This window comes from Toxorhynchites rutilus, chromosome 1 (assembly GCF_029784135.1).
Source record: "Toxorhynchites rutilus septentrionalis strain SRP chromosome 1, ASM2978413v1, whole genome shotgun sequence".
NCBI lineage: Eukaryota > Metazoa > Arthropoda > Insecta > Diptera > Culicidae > Toxorhynchites > Toxorhynchites rutilus.
In genome coordinates this window covers 37,793,615-37,809,103 of record NC_073744.1, presented here as the reverse complement: position 1 = coordinate 37,809,103, position 15,489 = coordinate 37,793,615, and the positions used below count along the sequence as shown (strand labels likewise).

At 36.8% G+C, this 15,489-nt stretch overlaps 2 protein-coding genes across 3 annotated transcripts; both read right to left on the bottom strand.

The window, feature by feature from the left end:
* Window positions 1-6,001: 6,001 nt before the first annotated feature.
* LOC129777834 (probable RNA 2'-phosphotransferase) lies at window positions 6,002-6,979 on the bottom strand. Of its 2 annotated transcripts, none has more exons than XM_055784377.1 (2): window positions 6,894-6,979; window positions 6,002-6,693 (listed from the first exon to the last, which is right to left on the bottom strand). In XM_055784377.1, exon 2 carries the CDS (start codon window positions 6,667-6,669, stop codon window positions 6,097-6,099), a length of 573 nt encoding a protein of 190 aa, XP_055640352.1. In that variant the 5' UTR covers window positions 6,670-6,693; window positions 6,894-6,979; the 3' UTR covers window positions 6,002-6,096. The 2 variants fall into 2 exon arrangements, with proteins under 2 accessions (XP_055640352.1, XP_055640357.1); XM_055784382.1 differs by having other exon boundaries at window positions 6,002-6,696; window positions 6,894-6,957.
* A 200-nt stretch (window positions 6,980-7,179) lies between these two features.
* LOC129777810 (probable ATP-dependent RNA helicase DDX43) lies at window positions 7,180-10,397 on the bottom strand. Its single transcript, XM_055784315.1, has 3 exons — window positions 10,239-10,397; window positions 9,940-10,176; window positions 7,180-9,676 (listed from the first exon to the last, which is right to left on the bottom strand). Exons 2-3 carry the CDS (start codon window positions 10,166-10,168, stop codon window positions 7,662-7,664), a joined length of 2,244 nt encoding a protein of 747 aa, XP_055640290.1. The 5' UTR covers window positions 10,169-10,176; window positions 10,239-10,397; the 3' UTR covers window positions 7,180-7,661.
* Between the last annotated feature and the right edge of the window lie 5,092 nt (window positions 10,398-15,489).

Sequence of the window (15,489 nt, the reverse complement as noted above, 5' to 3'; positions counted from 1 at the left end):
TTAGATATTTTTTCTGAATCCCTATATAGTTCACTATAAGAGCTATGGCAAAAAAGGTTTTTTTTTCACGACACTCTCAATAGCTTTGAAAAGAAAATATAGAAAAAATACACATAGCATATCATAGTATACTAATAGTATCTGACTATGATAAAATTAGCATAGAAAATAAGTTTTTTTGGCATTTCGTAATTGGAAAATTCTATAAATAGAACAGATGTTGATATGTTTCGTCTTATGAATTAAAATTTACGATTTTATTAATCATCGATTTCATAAAAATAAAAATAAAATGCAGACGGTGAAAATAAGGAAAACATTTTAAAATAATTGATTTACTGCAAACTGCTGTTACTTCTCCCCAGTCTTTTAGCAAAAATGTGAAAGCTCTGTTGGGAGATTCTCATGCAGTCCGGGCCTAACTTCAAGTGGATACCCCCTATCAGTGACTTTTGGTCAAATTGTGGAAGTATTATTATTTTTTCAATTTTTTAAACACTCGTCCGTGTTTAGGTGTTATATGACATTTGGTATTTTAAATGTTTATTGTCACATCATTATCACCGTTCTACTACCACAATTGGCAATATTCTATGTTTCGAGTTTTGCTTTCACAACTCTATGTTCACTAAATATGTAATACATTCTGTCAAATTTATACCGGGAATTTGTGTTTTTAATGGAAATAGGGTAAATGATCTTGGTTTGTCCAATTTGGGGTGTTTTTACGCAACTAGTAAATGCAAATCGATTTTTCTTCATGAAAATCACACATAATCGATACGAGTTTGGGTTTGTTGAAAAGCCCCAAGTCTCTAGTTGCTAATACTACCATAATGTGTTGAAATTATTCAAATTGTTATGTTTTTTAACGATTTTCCTTAAAGAAGAATTATGATCATGGTTTGACCACCTCTGATCATGGTTTGCCCAAAAAAATGATCATGGTTTGTCCGGTTTTAGAAATCTCCATTTTTGAATGAAAACATTCGAATTCACAATTAGATGTTGCATTTATCATTGCTTGAGTTTACTGTCATCATATTGATTCATTCATAATTTAGGCTTTCTTCAGAATATTGCCTTTTCTTGTGCATTTTAGAAGTGTTCACCTCAACACAATCAACACAGAAAAACCATACTTCTGCTATGCGCGAAACACACCATAAACAAACATAAACAAAGCGGTTGCCATAGAAATCATGTGGACAAAACAACATTATTGAATTGGACAACTCATGATCAGAATTGAGTTCATCAAAATGCATTATTTTAATGGTTTAGCTATGTAAATCCGATACAAATGGTGAGCAAGCATGATGTTTACAATATTTATAAGTGTTGTAATCCAGAAAAGGTCTGAATACGTGCCAAATAATCATCTGGTAATCGATTAAAAGTTAGCTCGAATGAGGGGTGCATTGACACAAATAGAAGGTGTATTTTATAATCCTTTAAAACATGTGATTTCGTAAAAATATACTATCAAACTACTATAAATCATGTAAAAGGCAATTTCATTTATATGTTTCGAAACATTCGAAGGCCTTATTTGACACAGGAGCGCTGAATTAGAGCATTCAAAAAAGTGGGCAAACCATGATCATATTTTCGACTGGACAAACCAAGATCATTTACCCTACTTTAGTTATCATCTAAATTTTATTTTATCGCCTTCAAAATATGTCCCTTCTAAATCAATATACTTTTTCCAACGCAAAAGTCATATTTTATAGCTGTGTTCAAGAATTGCCTCGAAATAGAACGAGAGAATACTCTACAAAATGTGCATCATGAATATAAAAAAACAAGTACGAACACAGCAGTACTGTGTCTCAAAATTTAATTTGATAATTCTAAAATTTCAAATTATTAAAAAATTGTAGCGCAAAACCCTCTCAAATTCTGAAAAATGAAACACATGTCCGAAACAGGTACATTTAAATGAAAATTATGTTTTAATGGTTCTAAAAATTAAAAAAAACCAAAATTTCGAAATACCAAAAAATTCTTTTAATTTAAAAAAAAATATTTTCTTTAATTTTTTTTATAATTTGTCGTGGTATACCATAATAGACGTACTTTGAGTATTTTCTCGAATTCTCATTACCAAGCCTATTGAGTAAAGCGTTAAGAAAGAAAAACTACATTTTTGACTACAGCTCTTATAGTGAACCATACAGAGATTCAGAAAAAATACTTTATTTTTCTATAGGTATCAATACTACATTTACCATAGCCCTGGTGACAAGATTTGGAGGCACTTTTCACGAACACATGAATTCCATTGCAATTTTAGAATTTAGGTTCAAGGACCAGTTAACGTTTGCCCAGTTAAAAAGCAGACCAGTTATACCAGGACCAGTTAACGAACGATTACTGTATTAGAAAATGAACAAAATAGTTTTTTTCAATTATTGGTATTTTCGCGCCGCGCAGTTCTCGAAATTTTCTGAAAAAAAAAAATTAAAAAATATCAAAAATCACATATGAACATATTTCAATCGGAGTTAAACCAGTACAAGTCTCAAAATTCTAAAAAAATATACGAAGAATCACATATATTTAGAAAAGACGTAGAAACACATTTTAATACTGATTAGAATAGTAGTGAATCTCTAAATCTTCCAAAAAAAAATTTTAATAGTTCAAGTTTTTTTTTAGTATTAGGTGTACCGGTAAGTTTCTTCGGTTTTACAACAGCTGCTGGCGTTACTTGATTATTATTTCAGTGAATCAAATTTCCAGACATTCGTTGGAAAGCTATTGTCATTGCGCGTCTTTTTCAGTATACGTCAAAAAGTTGAAGCGTAAACAACATAGTTTTTTGCTACTTCGAATATGTCGAATTTCGTACCATCGAGATTGTTTTTGCGTGGAGTGTTACTTCATTACTTCAATATGAAGAAAAAAGCTGCGGAAAGTCATCGCATTTTGGTGGAAGTTTATGGTGACCATGCTCCAACTGAGCGAACGTGTCAGACGTGGTTTGCACGGTTTAATAATTTTGACTTGGAAGACGAAGAACGTTTCAGACCGTCAAAAAAGCTTGAAGATGAAGGTTTGGAGCATTTATGTGCGATTCACATAGCACGTTACGGAAAAGAATGTCCACGTTACGTCAACGGCTCCACTAATTCACACATGCAGTCAATGCTTGCACTAGCACCATCACGTAAAATGTCAAACGATTGATTTATTCAATGTTATTCATGATCTCGCCACCTACAACAATTTTGAATTGCGATGGTCTCTTTCTAATCAGCATGCCTAGAATCAGTTCTGAATATAGAAAAATTTAATGAAAATCAATTAATTATATTATTTGAATGCTTAAACCCCATAGTACCGACCCTTATTCAACAATAATAATATATAGACTATTTATCTCCGCTAGTCGTGAATGATTTTGACTCTGAGATTTGGAACTAAGTGTTATGTTGGCATAAAAAATACAACCCAAAACAAAACAAAAACCGAGACACAAAGCCCAGACAAAAACCCAACGAACCGTCCCTCTCCGTCAATTATTCTTTTCTACAAATCCTCCCGGTCGTTTTCGTTGTACGTATGCTAACGGGTCTTTACGTTGCCGGTGTATGTGAATGTTTTCATAAGAATTGCATGGTACAATAACTGAAGTAACGTGACGTAACGGGACAGGAACGTGACGTGGATGTTGTATGTGAATCGCACTTTACTCGATAAAGAGCCGTCACAAACGCAACAAGAACTTTCAGATACACTTGGAGTAGCTCAGCAAATCATATCCAATCGTATAAAAACAATGGAAACTGTAGCATACCAGATTTCTATATCATTTCCAAAGATCATAAATTAAAGAATCTTGAAGTTTTCCGAAAGAGCAAACATGCAGCTCAATTTCAGAATGTTCTTACGCGCATGTTGGATACGCTTGCATCACATTCGTTCAAGCGTCAAGTAACAATTCCATGAACTCATCTGCAACATAACGTTAGCTAAAGGCTGATTTAGACGATGCCAGTCAGCGCTCTAGTTGAAGTATCCAGTGAACAGAGAATAGACACTCTGTTCAAGTAACTTGTACCAGTATCGAACAAGTAATTGGCCTCTAACTTGAACAGAGTGTCTGTTCTCTATTCACTGGATACTTCAACTAGAGCGCTGACTGGCACCGTCTGAATCAGCCTTAAGGCTAATAAATTCCTTTAGCTGACATACAGCATTTCTTATGGCGGGTTTACATTAGGGAGATCTATAGCTATAGATGGATTTATTCACGTGAAAATAGGTGTAAACGGGTGAGAATAAATATGATACACTTATTCGAGGTATATATAACTTGAATAAATTCAGCATATGTAAACGCTTGTGAATTTCTCACTGGTGAGAAATCACTAAAGTTGGATGCAGTTCTACTTCAGGTGAATAAATTCACCGTAGATATGAATATATTCATTATAGAAGTTCACGCTAGTGTAAACGGTTGATGCGATTTCTATAAATCTCATCATATTTCTTCACATGAATATATCCCTAGTCTAAACCCACCCTTAGAACCAATCTGGGTCATGTCATTTTACACCCATCGATTCCCATGCCACACAAGTGCTTGTAATTTGAGCAGCGCGCTGAGCAATTATGTTCTTTCTTTCATAGAGCTGACCTATACGAACACGCCTTCGATGCGACTGCGTGTACGTATTGGTAATTGTCTATACGAGCTATACTTTTCTGATTGGTAAATTGGAAATAGGTTGTTCCAAGCTTCCCCCACCATAGATAGAGAAAATGTAACGAAACATAATGTAGTACTAGAATTAAGAGGTGTCCTTCTGAATAAGAAATATAATAACGATGAGTACGACACGAACCGCAGTTTCTAAATCAAGTCAAAATATCACACCAAGCCAGAAAACTATCCGAAAGATGGACATTGGGTGCCGTATGAATTGAAGCCATAAAACTTTGATTTTGAAGCCTATGCTCGGCCGCATGTCACGAAACCGGTCAAAACATACTTGGAAACGCAGAAATGGGAGGTCCTATCCCACCCGCCATATTCTCCAGACATTGCTCCGTCCGTTTACTACCTTTTTCGATCGATGAAACATGGCCTGGTTGACCAGCATGAAGTCAAATTTGGATCGATTCGTGGTTAGCAGAAAACCGGCCGATTATTTCCGCAAAGGGATTAGTAAATTACCACAAAGATGGGAAAAACAGTTGTGACTAGCGATAGGCAATACTTTGTAACCATTTTTGCAGACTAAAGCATTAATTTTTGAAAAAAAAGAAGAAACTTACCGGTACTTCTATTACTTAAATTTTTGATGAACGTTTTTTTAAATATTTCTCAATACACCATTCTAAGATACACTTTCAGTATTTTTTCAAATTTTTATCTCGAAGCAAAATTTCTTATTCAGTACCCTATACAACATTTTACATAGAGCGAGTGATTTGGTTTGAAAGCACTTTTTACTCCCATACCTGGCTAGGCCCTTTGTACAAACACTTTTTTGTTTGTCACTCTTTAATTATGAACAGTGGCAAATAATGTCAAACATCGAACATAAAAGAATTTGACTGACATATTTAAGGTAACCTAACCATATACTGACAGATATACCGAGACCAAAAAAATATTTTAAGCATCCAATAACTGAATATTTGCTTATCGTGTTTTGTGTCGAATATGTTTGATCAGTACACGTTGGTCAAATATTATCTGTAAAAAGAGTCAAATATTTGGCTTCGGTCAAACAGTGTATGAGCACCTGCTACAGCCATCTATAAATAGTAACTAATTATCTATCCATGCCTCTCACGCTAAAGGTCACGAGTTCAATTCTCACTCCCGACATTCTTCCAAAAATGGAAGTAAAAGTGACGAACCAGCCAAATGAGTTGAAAATCACTATAATACAGACAAAAAAAAAAAAAAAAAAAACTAATTAGCGGCTGACGAAATAACGATATTGTGAATTTCTACAACTTAATGAAATCTCCTCATATACAAATTTTATCTGCAACCAAAGGCGATTTTATTTCGTTGTTTTGATCATTTTCATTGCAGTCATCAAACAAAGTATTCATTCAATTGAAACAAATTCAACTTAATATTTCAATGAATTCCGCTGGTATGTCCTCTCTGCATAGAATGTATCCATTCTTCGTCTTGTAGAAAGTGTGACTTTCTGGGGGTCGGATTCTTAATAATCTATATCGAACAGAGGTTTTAGGGGGTGGTGTCTCATACATGTGTATAAAATGTCGACCCATTCGTGTCAATGCTCCCTTCATTATCAGCGGTAGTGCCTTGTTGTTCGTGGCATGGTATAGGAACTCTGGCGGTTGAACTATTTCGTAGTTTTCACAAAAGTGCACACTATGACCATTAACAGCACGCACTTCCTCCCCGCGAATCTCAAAACGTCCCTTTCGGTCTTCGGCTATAATCTCAAGCATGCGAGCCTTACTGGCGTCGGCTATTTGCTCCAGCGCATCGAAACTCACGAACGCGTCCGTGTCCATATGCTCTGCGACAGCCGGCGAGTGTCGTAGTAACCAGGAAAACTTCTGAGGAGTTAGGTTCGCCTGTCTGTCGTGTCGGGCAGCATTATCTGTCTCTTGTTGGAAGAATATTTTTTCGTTGGATATCAGCGGTATTCTTGAATCACTCATTTTGCACTGATGTTAAATTTTGAACTGCTGACGATAAAAATAGGTTTATTTGTAATGTACAACTTTCGGAACAAACTTTAGGTTAAGCAACAATAGCTTATTTTATTCTTCAATAAACGATTGTTTATTATGTATATACTTCTTGAAATCAATTGAAATGTTTTACACTAATTGTTAGGTTCAAAACATCTAGATATTCGTTGATATGTAAATAAATTACTCACTGTGATCCTGTGATGCTATTTACACTTGTGATTTGGCATTGAGGCGTGAGCTGAGACTGAATTCCGTGTTGCCAGATGGTATGACCGGTGATGGTGACACGGTAATAAAACTAATAAACTTATCCACACTTTTTAATAGAATTCTGATGTGTCTTTCCTTGTGATCCGAATGACTGAACCAGTTGCATATTACTGAAAATGAAACATTATAAAACGAAATGTCCCAGATTGTCGTTCATTTTGACCATCAGGCTTGTCATCAAAATCGAGCAAATCCACCTTCAGCAACGTTTCATAAAGTACATGTTTATTATTATAAAACAATAGGGAAAGATTTCGACTTCATGTCAATTACAATTAGTTATTTGCTTTCAGAACTGAAAGCTAATCCATTTTGTTTTTGCAAATATCGCTGTGTTCCTTTAGACTTGTTGATGTATTGGATATTTTATCTTTGTCTCCTGACTATCCTCTAAATTCAGCTAGTGCCTATTCATATTGTCGGCTCATGTCGCGATCTTGCTGAACACTCTGTACAACAGAAAAAGGAACGCACATCGTTTGCGATAAATTGAAAATCCTTATCGTTCGTCAAATTTAAGCTCTTGGTAATCAAATAAATAAAATGAAAATTGTGAACTTGGCTCTGAGAATGTTCCGAATGTTGATTAGTTCTATTCAATTCAATAATCAACGATAGAGACGAAACAAAAAATCGTAAATTTGACGAAAAACAAATATAATTCGAAGAATGTGAACCTTGCCACATTACCATCTATTTCCGCCTCCATAACCACCACCTCCGCCACCGCCGTAGCCACCACTTCCACCGCCATAGCCACCACCACGACCACCACCTCCTCCACGACGCCCACCGTAGCCACCTCTACCTCCTCCTTCACGGGCTTCTCGCTCTTTTTTGGCGGCAAACCTTTCCGCCATCAGCTTAACCTCTTCCGGAATGTCCTGCTCCGCTTCCTCTAAAATTTTAATCAAATCACCTGCAACAGCCCAATCCGATCGAGTGAAAAAGCTCAACGCAATGCCACTCCTGCCGGCGCGACCCGTCCGTCCTACCCGATGAACATACTCCTCGACATTCCTCGGAAAATCATAGTTTACCACATGAGTGATATCCTCAATATCGAGTCCGCGCGAGGCAACGTCCGTTGCGATCAGCACGTTCACATCACCGCGCTTTATATCCTCTAAGGCTTGCTCTCGATCCGCTTGGTCTCGATCTCCATGGATACTCTGGCAGTTTATTCCTGCGAGCACAAACTCGCTCGATAAATCATCTGCGCGAGTTTTCCTTCCGCAAAATATAATAGCCTTGTCCTTCTGACCCATATTCTGAACAAAATTCATTACCCGCATGTACTTGTCCTCCTCATCAATAACCTCAATCTGTTGAGTAACGGTATGTGTTGCGGCAAGATCCAGCGTTCCCACGTATACCTGCACGGGATTGTTCATATAACTTTGTGCCAATCGACGCACGCCCGGTGGCCAAGTCGCACTGGTCATAATGGTTTGTCGATCGGGTCGAATATCTAACAGCAACTTGCGGATCTGCGGCTCGAAACCCATATCAAGCATCCGATCCGCTTCATCCAACACCAGATAAGTGATACTGGTTATATCAAGTACATTGGCGCTCACCAGATCATTCAACCTACCCGGTGTAGCGATTATTATCTCCACGCCCGCTTCTACCTTGTTTATCTGCTTTCGCCTGTCTCCGCCACCGTACAAACACAACGCTTTAATATCACGGAACTGATACTTGAAAACTTCTTTCTCGATCTGTAGCGCCAGTTCTCGAGTGGGTGCCATTACGAGTACATTTGGTCCACCACGTTGTCCGCGGGGCACGGTTTGGCCCTCGATATGAATGAAAGCTGGGAACAGAAAAGCCAATGTCTTACCCGTTCCGGTCTGAGCAATACCGATTAGATCTTCTCCTTTCAACAGCACTGGCCAAGCTTGGGACTGTATGGGTGATGGCTTCTCAAATTTCTGTTTCTTGATCTCTTCTAGCAATTCGGGATACTCGTGAAAAGCCTGTTCGAATGTTTGAATGGGGTTAGGAATGGGAAGCGAGGGGTTTTCCGGATCCTTGAAGGTTCTATCCACAACAATGTTGTTGTTCGCTAGTCGAAAGGCGTTAACCTCCTCCAGACTCATTTCGGCTACCTCAGGCAATTCGTGATAGAAATTCTTCAGTAGCGGGGGACATTTAGCCCACTGCTCCTCCATTGCCTGATCACACTGTTCGTTTAGCTTATCCCAGTCGATTACGGACGGACTGGTGCTTCGTTCGTCCTCTTTCGTACCATATGATTTTTGATTGCCGTAATTCGAGCCCGAGCCGGTACCATACGATTTTTGATTGCCATAATTCGAACCAGAGCCGGAAGAGGGTTGATTATAACTACCGCGAGAGTTGGAATTGGAGAAATTGTAGTCTCTACCACGTGTGTTGGAATTGAAGGAATTGTAGTCGCCACCACGATTGTTGGAATCGGAGAAATTGTAGTCGTTACCACGAGGACGATATTCTTGACCTCGCCGATCATCACGTCCGTATCCTCCTCCACCTCCTCTGCCACCGCTACCGTTAGTACAGTTGTTGAAGGGTGGAGCTTTGCCTCGTCCTTCGCCATCCGGCCCAGGGCCGCGACTGTTCAATATCTCGTATATAGCATCCTTAGCACGATTTATTTCGCCCATTGTCCCGGTAAGATGTATTGTGGAACGACCATTACCAGGAATTTTATCGTCTGTAAAAATTACGAAGTGCATATAGAGCAAGAGTGGCAAATATTAGAATTCTTGTTGTTTGTATTGTTATCAAACTTCTTTTTTCTGCAAAAGTTTGACTCGATTACACAAACATAAATAGGACTTCAATTCTCCGACATGCTTCAGGGTGAAATTGTTATTCGTGTTACGAAAACGAGATATTTGCAATAGTCTCACAATAATCACGCTAAAATTAACACGTATACGGGGCTTCTTTTTTCAAAGCGAAACCAAAACTCACCTATTTCGACTTCCGCCTGAGACTCATAGCGGATTCTTTTTATGTTGCTTCCCTGTCTGCCGATTATCCGTGGGATCGACCGGGAAGATACTTCCACTGAGGTACGCTCTTTATATCCACCACCACCACCACCACCATCGCCACCGCCACCGCTGCTGTAATTGGGTTTGTACGATCTGTTATCCACGGCAACATTTCCCCCATTGTCATTGTCCCAAACATCGTCCATCTTTATTCCTAGTAAACAACAATTTCATGTTCAGTAAGGTAACCTTTATAAACTACTCGATTATAATTACCGCTTCCCGGTATATTTGGGACAAACTATCTGATACCAGAATCGAAACAAATATCAATCGTTAAATGCCGATAAATTTCTCGGTTTTCACTGTTTCGACGGCACGAAAGCTTCCTAAACCTATCGCAGCAAAAGAACAAGTGCCAGGGATGCCAAAGATTTTTTTATGTCTGTAAATGCCTTTTTTTCGGGAAAAATTAAGATTCGCGTGGACGGCATTGGGGTGCAGCGTAACGAGTAAACAATTCATGAAGTGGAATAAAAACATTTTAAAGTGAATGTTATGAATGAATGGGTCTTTTTTCGTATCAGATATGAGGGGCTTAGAATGAAAGGGGTGTAAGTGATTTGATTGAATTCTTTACATCGACTCTCTCTTTTGGTCATAACTTAGCTGCAAATTCATTCCCAGCTGTATTTGACCATCTTGAAGAAAGGTCAGAACCTCGTCTATCGGATGGTATAACAAACTCATATTGGAACGATTTTGCAGTTGAGTTATTAACTAAAGAAAAAGTTGATGAAAAGAAATCGATCAAGTCACTTACACCCCTTGCATTCTAAGCCCCTCATATGTTTTCTATACAATAGAGTTACAGACTTATATTATTCATCTCGCATTTTTGAAGACTAATTAAACTCTATTCAGTTTAAAAGTACATTTCTTTCGTGAAGCTATGTTTGGTAGCTTCAGTTACATCTACAGCTGCTTTGTATGCCTTTACGTATTCTTTAGCACATCTGTAAAAATAACTCAAATCATACACAGTTTCGTTGAAATTGTACGAAGAAAATATACGTACAACGCAGTACAGATAATTTGGAAATTTCAGAACGAAATGTTCTTCTTCTGTAGGAGGCTTGAATTCCTGCGACCATTAGTTTGAACAACTGTGGTGGAAGGCAATGTTATCATTCTTTTCATTACGAGTTCAAAGTCAGGGTTTTCTAGTGACCTTCTTTGCATGTTATTATAGTATAAAGACTGAACAACAATAATTTAGTGATGGAGAACTATCCTTATATTGACAGTCTTGCTCTGAACAGTGAACAAAAAGAACACTCTAAGGGTGGGTTTAAACTAGTGATATATATTAATCTGAAGAAATATGATGAGATTTATAGAAATCGCATCAACCGTTTACACTAACGTGAACTTCATTAATGAATATGTTCATATTTTCGGTGAATTTATTCACCTGAAGTAGAACTGCATTCAACTTTAGTGATTTTTCACCAGTGACAAATTCACAAGCGTTTACATATGCTGAATTTATTTAAGTTATATATACCTCGAATAAGTGTATCATATTTATTCTCACCCGTTTACAACTATTTTCACGTGAATAAATCCATCTGTAGCTATAGATCTCCCTAATGTAAACCCGCCATAACGCCACGAAGGCAATATTGGACAAGATCAAATCCATCTCGATAACAGCTGATTACAGCTCTGCATTTCGGACATGACAAAAGCGTTTAGGCAGGTAGTAGTGGTAATCAAATATCCCTAAGGTCAGCCTTAAACCGTAGTTTAAATGTCTGGACTTGAGTCGGGACTTTATTTGAACCTCCTCTCATCAGACCCGAAGAAGAATCTATGTTTTCTTTTATTTATGTTTTCGAAACTGCCAAAAATCTGTAGCTACAAAAATGTCTGTAACAGAACGTTATGTCAGCAATTTGGAGCATTCTGTAATTCTGGCATCTCTGGCAGTGCAAAAATTTGTGCGCGCGTCTCATGTGTCGCGAGTGTAGAGACGCTGAGTTTAAAGACTATGGTGTGCACCAAGGTGTATGTATATATACATATACTAAAAGTGTGATCGTATCGTCAATAAGTGAGCGAGGAAAAACGGTATAAATATACAGAGGACAGTGTGAAAGCGATATCACCAACCGACACCGAGAGCCGATTTGTTCTCTTAAGCTGAAACATAAAATAAAATAGAGTATACTATAAACCTTGCTTCAACCGTAGAAGACTTAAGTGCGATTCACTTAACGTCACGTTATATCAAGTATTCTTCCAAGTTGCCGTTGCCGGTGTATGTGAATGTTTGCATAAGAACTGCTCGGAAGAATACTTGATGCAACGTGACGGGACGGAACGTGAAAGTGATGTTGTATGTGAAAGGGATGTTGTATGTGAATCGCGCTTTACCTTTCAACTTTTCAATGCTCTTATTGCCACTAAAATAATTCCACACACAAAAAAAACAAAATATTGCAAAATATTGCTGATTGTTTACAGTCACTGCGGAAAAAATCCTTGATGGTTGAAAGGCCTTTCTCATTTTATTTCATTAAAAACTTATTGTAATCCATATGAAACTGACGTTAATTTTGTAGAGGAGCGAGAGTCTTTCCATCTGGTTCTATAGTTATGAGACACTAGAATTTCATTTTTTTTAAATGTTCCGAGCCTGAACACAACAATACAGTGCAAATGGACCGTCTTATAAATGAAGATAGATTTTGTATTCTACAGTATATACTTCAATTCAACCTACTTCTTACATATCTCTAGAAACTCAGAGAAATGGAGTGGTTCTATAGTTGTGAAATGCAGTGTATATGCACATTACCGTCTTTTCGCTAGTAGAAAATAAATACTGTTCTGAATCATATTTCGGACAATATCATATTTCGGACACTTTGTTCTAATATCTTGAAATGCTTAATGCACTGCTGATATAACTATCAAAATAATATCACAATTGCTTTTTTAGAATAATCCCTTGGTTTCACTATAATTTCACATGAGAACTACATTTGAATTATAACATAATCGGCAGAAATATTACAGCACTACTCATTATCGTTTCTGTTTCACGTTTCCTTAGCGTGAGCACGTAGAATTTACCCGTTCATAAATATTTAAATTTCTCCCGTGTTTCATCAGTTCCCATCATCGTTAACAGTTTACTGTGATTGATTAGTAAGTGTTTCGCAGTCGACTATAAAATATAATCAAGTGTAACGTAATTTTCGTCCAAAAAATTACAAAATAAAGTGTCCGAAATTTGATTTAGTGTCCGAAGCTTGATTCTTACTCGCTTCATTTGAAAAGCATTTTATTCGATGACTTTTTTATGTTTTCAATCAAATAGGTACCAAAGTAGAAAGCTTAAAAGCATATTGAACTAATTTATTAAAAATATCAACCAAATAATACCTGTGCATAAAGTTTAGATCTGTTTTCTGCATCATATGCCCTAAGCGTCCGAAATATGATTCAGAACTGTACACATATTCATATATTACGTTGATAAAGTAGATTCATCTGCAAACAGTCGACATCAGGTACCCCAAGTTCTATCCTTTCCATTTCGACGCGGCTTATTGAATTAATCTGTCCTCCACCACGAAGCAATCGATACCATCCTGGGACAAGAACCAGTGGTGAAATTCATCCTCGTCGAACGCCGACATTAGATTGAATCCAGCGAGATAATGCTTCAGCAATCGATAGGGCTCTTTCAAATCCGCTTCCCGAATTTTGCGGAAACCGGGCGTTCTCATATCGTCCGACAGTGAGAGATGAGAAAATTTAACCTGCTACCGTTTGATCAATAAAATTTCTGCCAAAAAAGCACAGCAGCACCGAATTTACCTCAACCAATTTCTTCGGGTTCATAGACGGATGCCAGCAGCGACAAGCAGCGACCGGTTGTTGCAACACAACACTAGACGTGTAGACCACTTAAAAGATCCCAGTAAGATTCTCGTTCTAATGAATATTGGAGCCAATCGTTTCGAGCGCAATTTCTTGCGTACACACGTCACACGTTTCACGTTTACAGAAAATATGTACATCTACTAATGTTTGCATTACCAAAGATTTGGTAGCTTCTTTTAGTAAGCCATTTTCTGGGTGTACAAACCAACTGGCATGCGTTTTTTATCAACTATTGAAAATAAAAAGTATTTTTATTTCAATTATGTTTGAAAATCACGAGAATGGAATTGATACATTTTTTTCTAAACACAAAATTCTGAATTTTAATCACATACGATTGTGCGAGCAAAACATTGAAGTGCAATCATTTTACAAATTAAGGACATTTGGAATAATCGTGAGCTAGTATTTAGTCGCAAAACCAGCCAATAATTGCGTTAGTGCGAACATGAATTGTGGTTCATGCATTTTGTGTAAATATCGAGCAATTCCATGCCAAATCAACCGAGAAATAGCAAATTTTGACGCAATCCTCTTCGATTTTATTGAAACTTGCTACATATGATGGAAAATACCCAAAGTCACAATTTTCTTTATCACATGATCAATTTAAATTATGACTGATTTTTAAAAGAGCGTATTCAATATTATTGCTTTTTCCTTCGAAAAATCGTAATTCAAAATTCTGAATTTTAATTATAATTACTACATTATTTTTATTATTTTTTTAATAAATTCACCAAATTATTTGAACAACTCTACCTGCTACTATTCTAATATTCATTGCATTCCCTTCACTTCGCCTTTTATATTGAGATTGAGGGTTTTTCAGATATAAAAGTTTTTAATATTAAATTGAATTTTTGCGTAAGATTTTTAACAGTACACTTAAAACGTTATTTTTACTAAATAATTCCTTAGTTTTCCAACTTTGTGAAACATCATATTTGAGACATTTCAATTTTAAGTTACGATTTTTTGAAAGAATGATCAATTATTTTGGAAACGCTCTTTAAAAAAATCAGTCGTAATTCAAATTGATCATATGATGATGAATGTTGTGATTTTAGGTTGTCTCCGCCATAAGTATCCAGTTCCAAAAAAATCGGAAAAGGTCGGGTTAGTGGCTGATTTGGCGTGAAATTTCTCTATAACAAACCTTGAAAGGATTATATCGCTTTCACTCATACAGCTGGAAAGTTTAAAGTCTCGGTAATTGAACATGTCCGTTCGTTATATCGCCTTACGATTTCCAAAATTCTTTTTAGAATGTTTTTTTTTTGCTTTCGCTTATACGAAACTTCAAAGTTCAATTTGTTTATATTACTATATTACTAGCTGACCCGGCGAACTTTTGTCCACCCAAAATTATTTGATTACCCTCCTATGCTCGCGCATACTCACAGACCGAGAATCAATAACTTTGTTTTGAGAAGACTGAATGAGGTTTTATTTTATCCCAACAGTTTATTTTATTAGGCTCATTTAGCAATTCAGCTGCAACAGAGCCGAATTCATTCATGTACATTTTTTATCTTGAGATAACTTTTGTTGTCTATTACACTGTTAC

Excerpts from the sequence above, each read along its gene's own strand:
- LOC129777810 (XM_055784315.1), bottom strand. The coding sequence starts at position 10,168 with ATGGACGATGTTTGGGACAATGACAATGGGGGAAATGTTGCCGTGGAT. Across the intron at positions 9,677-9,939 it reads TCAGGCGGAAGTCGAAATAG|ACGATAAAATTCCTGGTAAT; the intron begins GTGAGTTTTGGT and ends TAATTTTTACAG.
- LOC129777834 (XM_055784377.1), bottom strand. The coding sequence starts at position 6,669 with ATGAGTGATTCAAGAATACCGCTGATATCCAACGAAAAAATATTCTTC.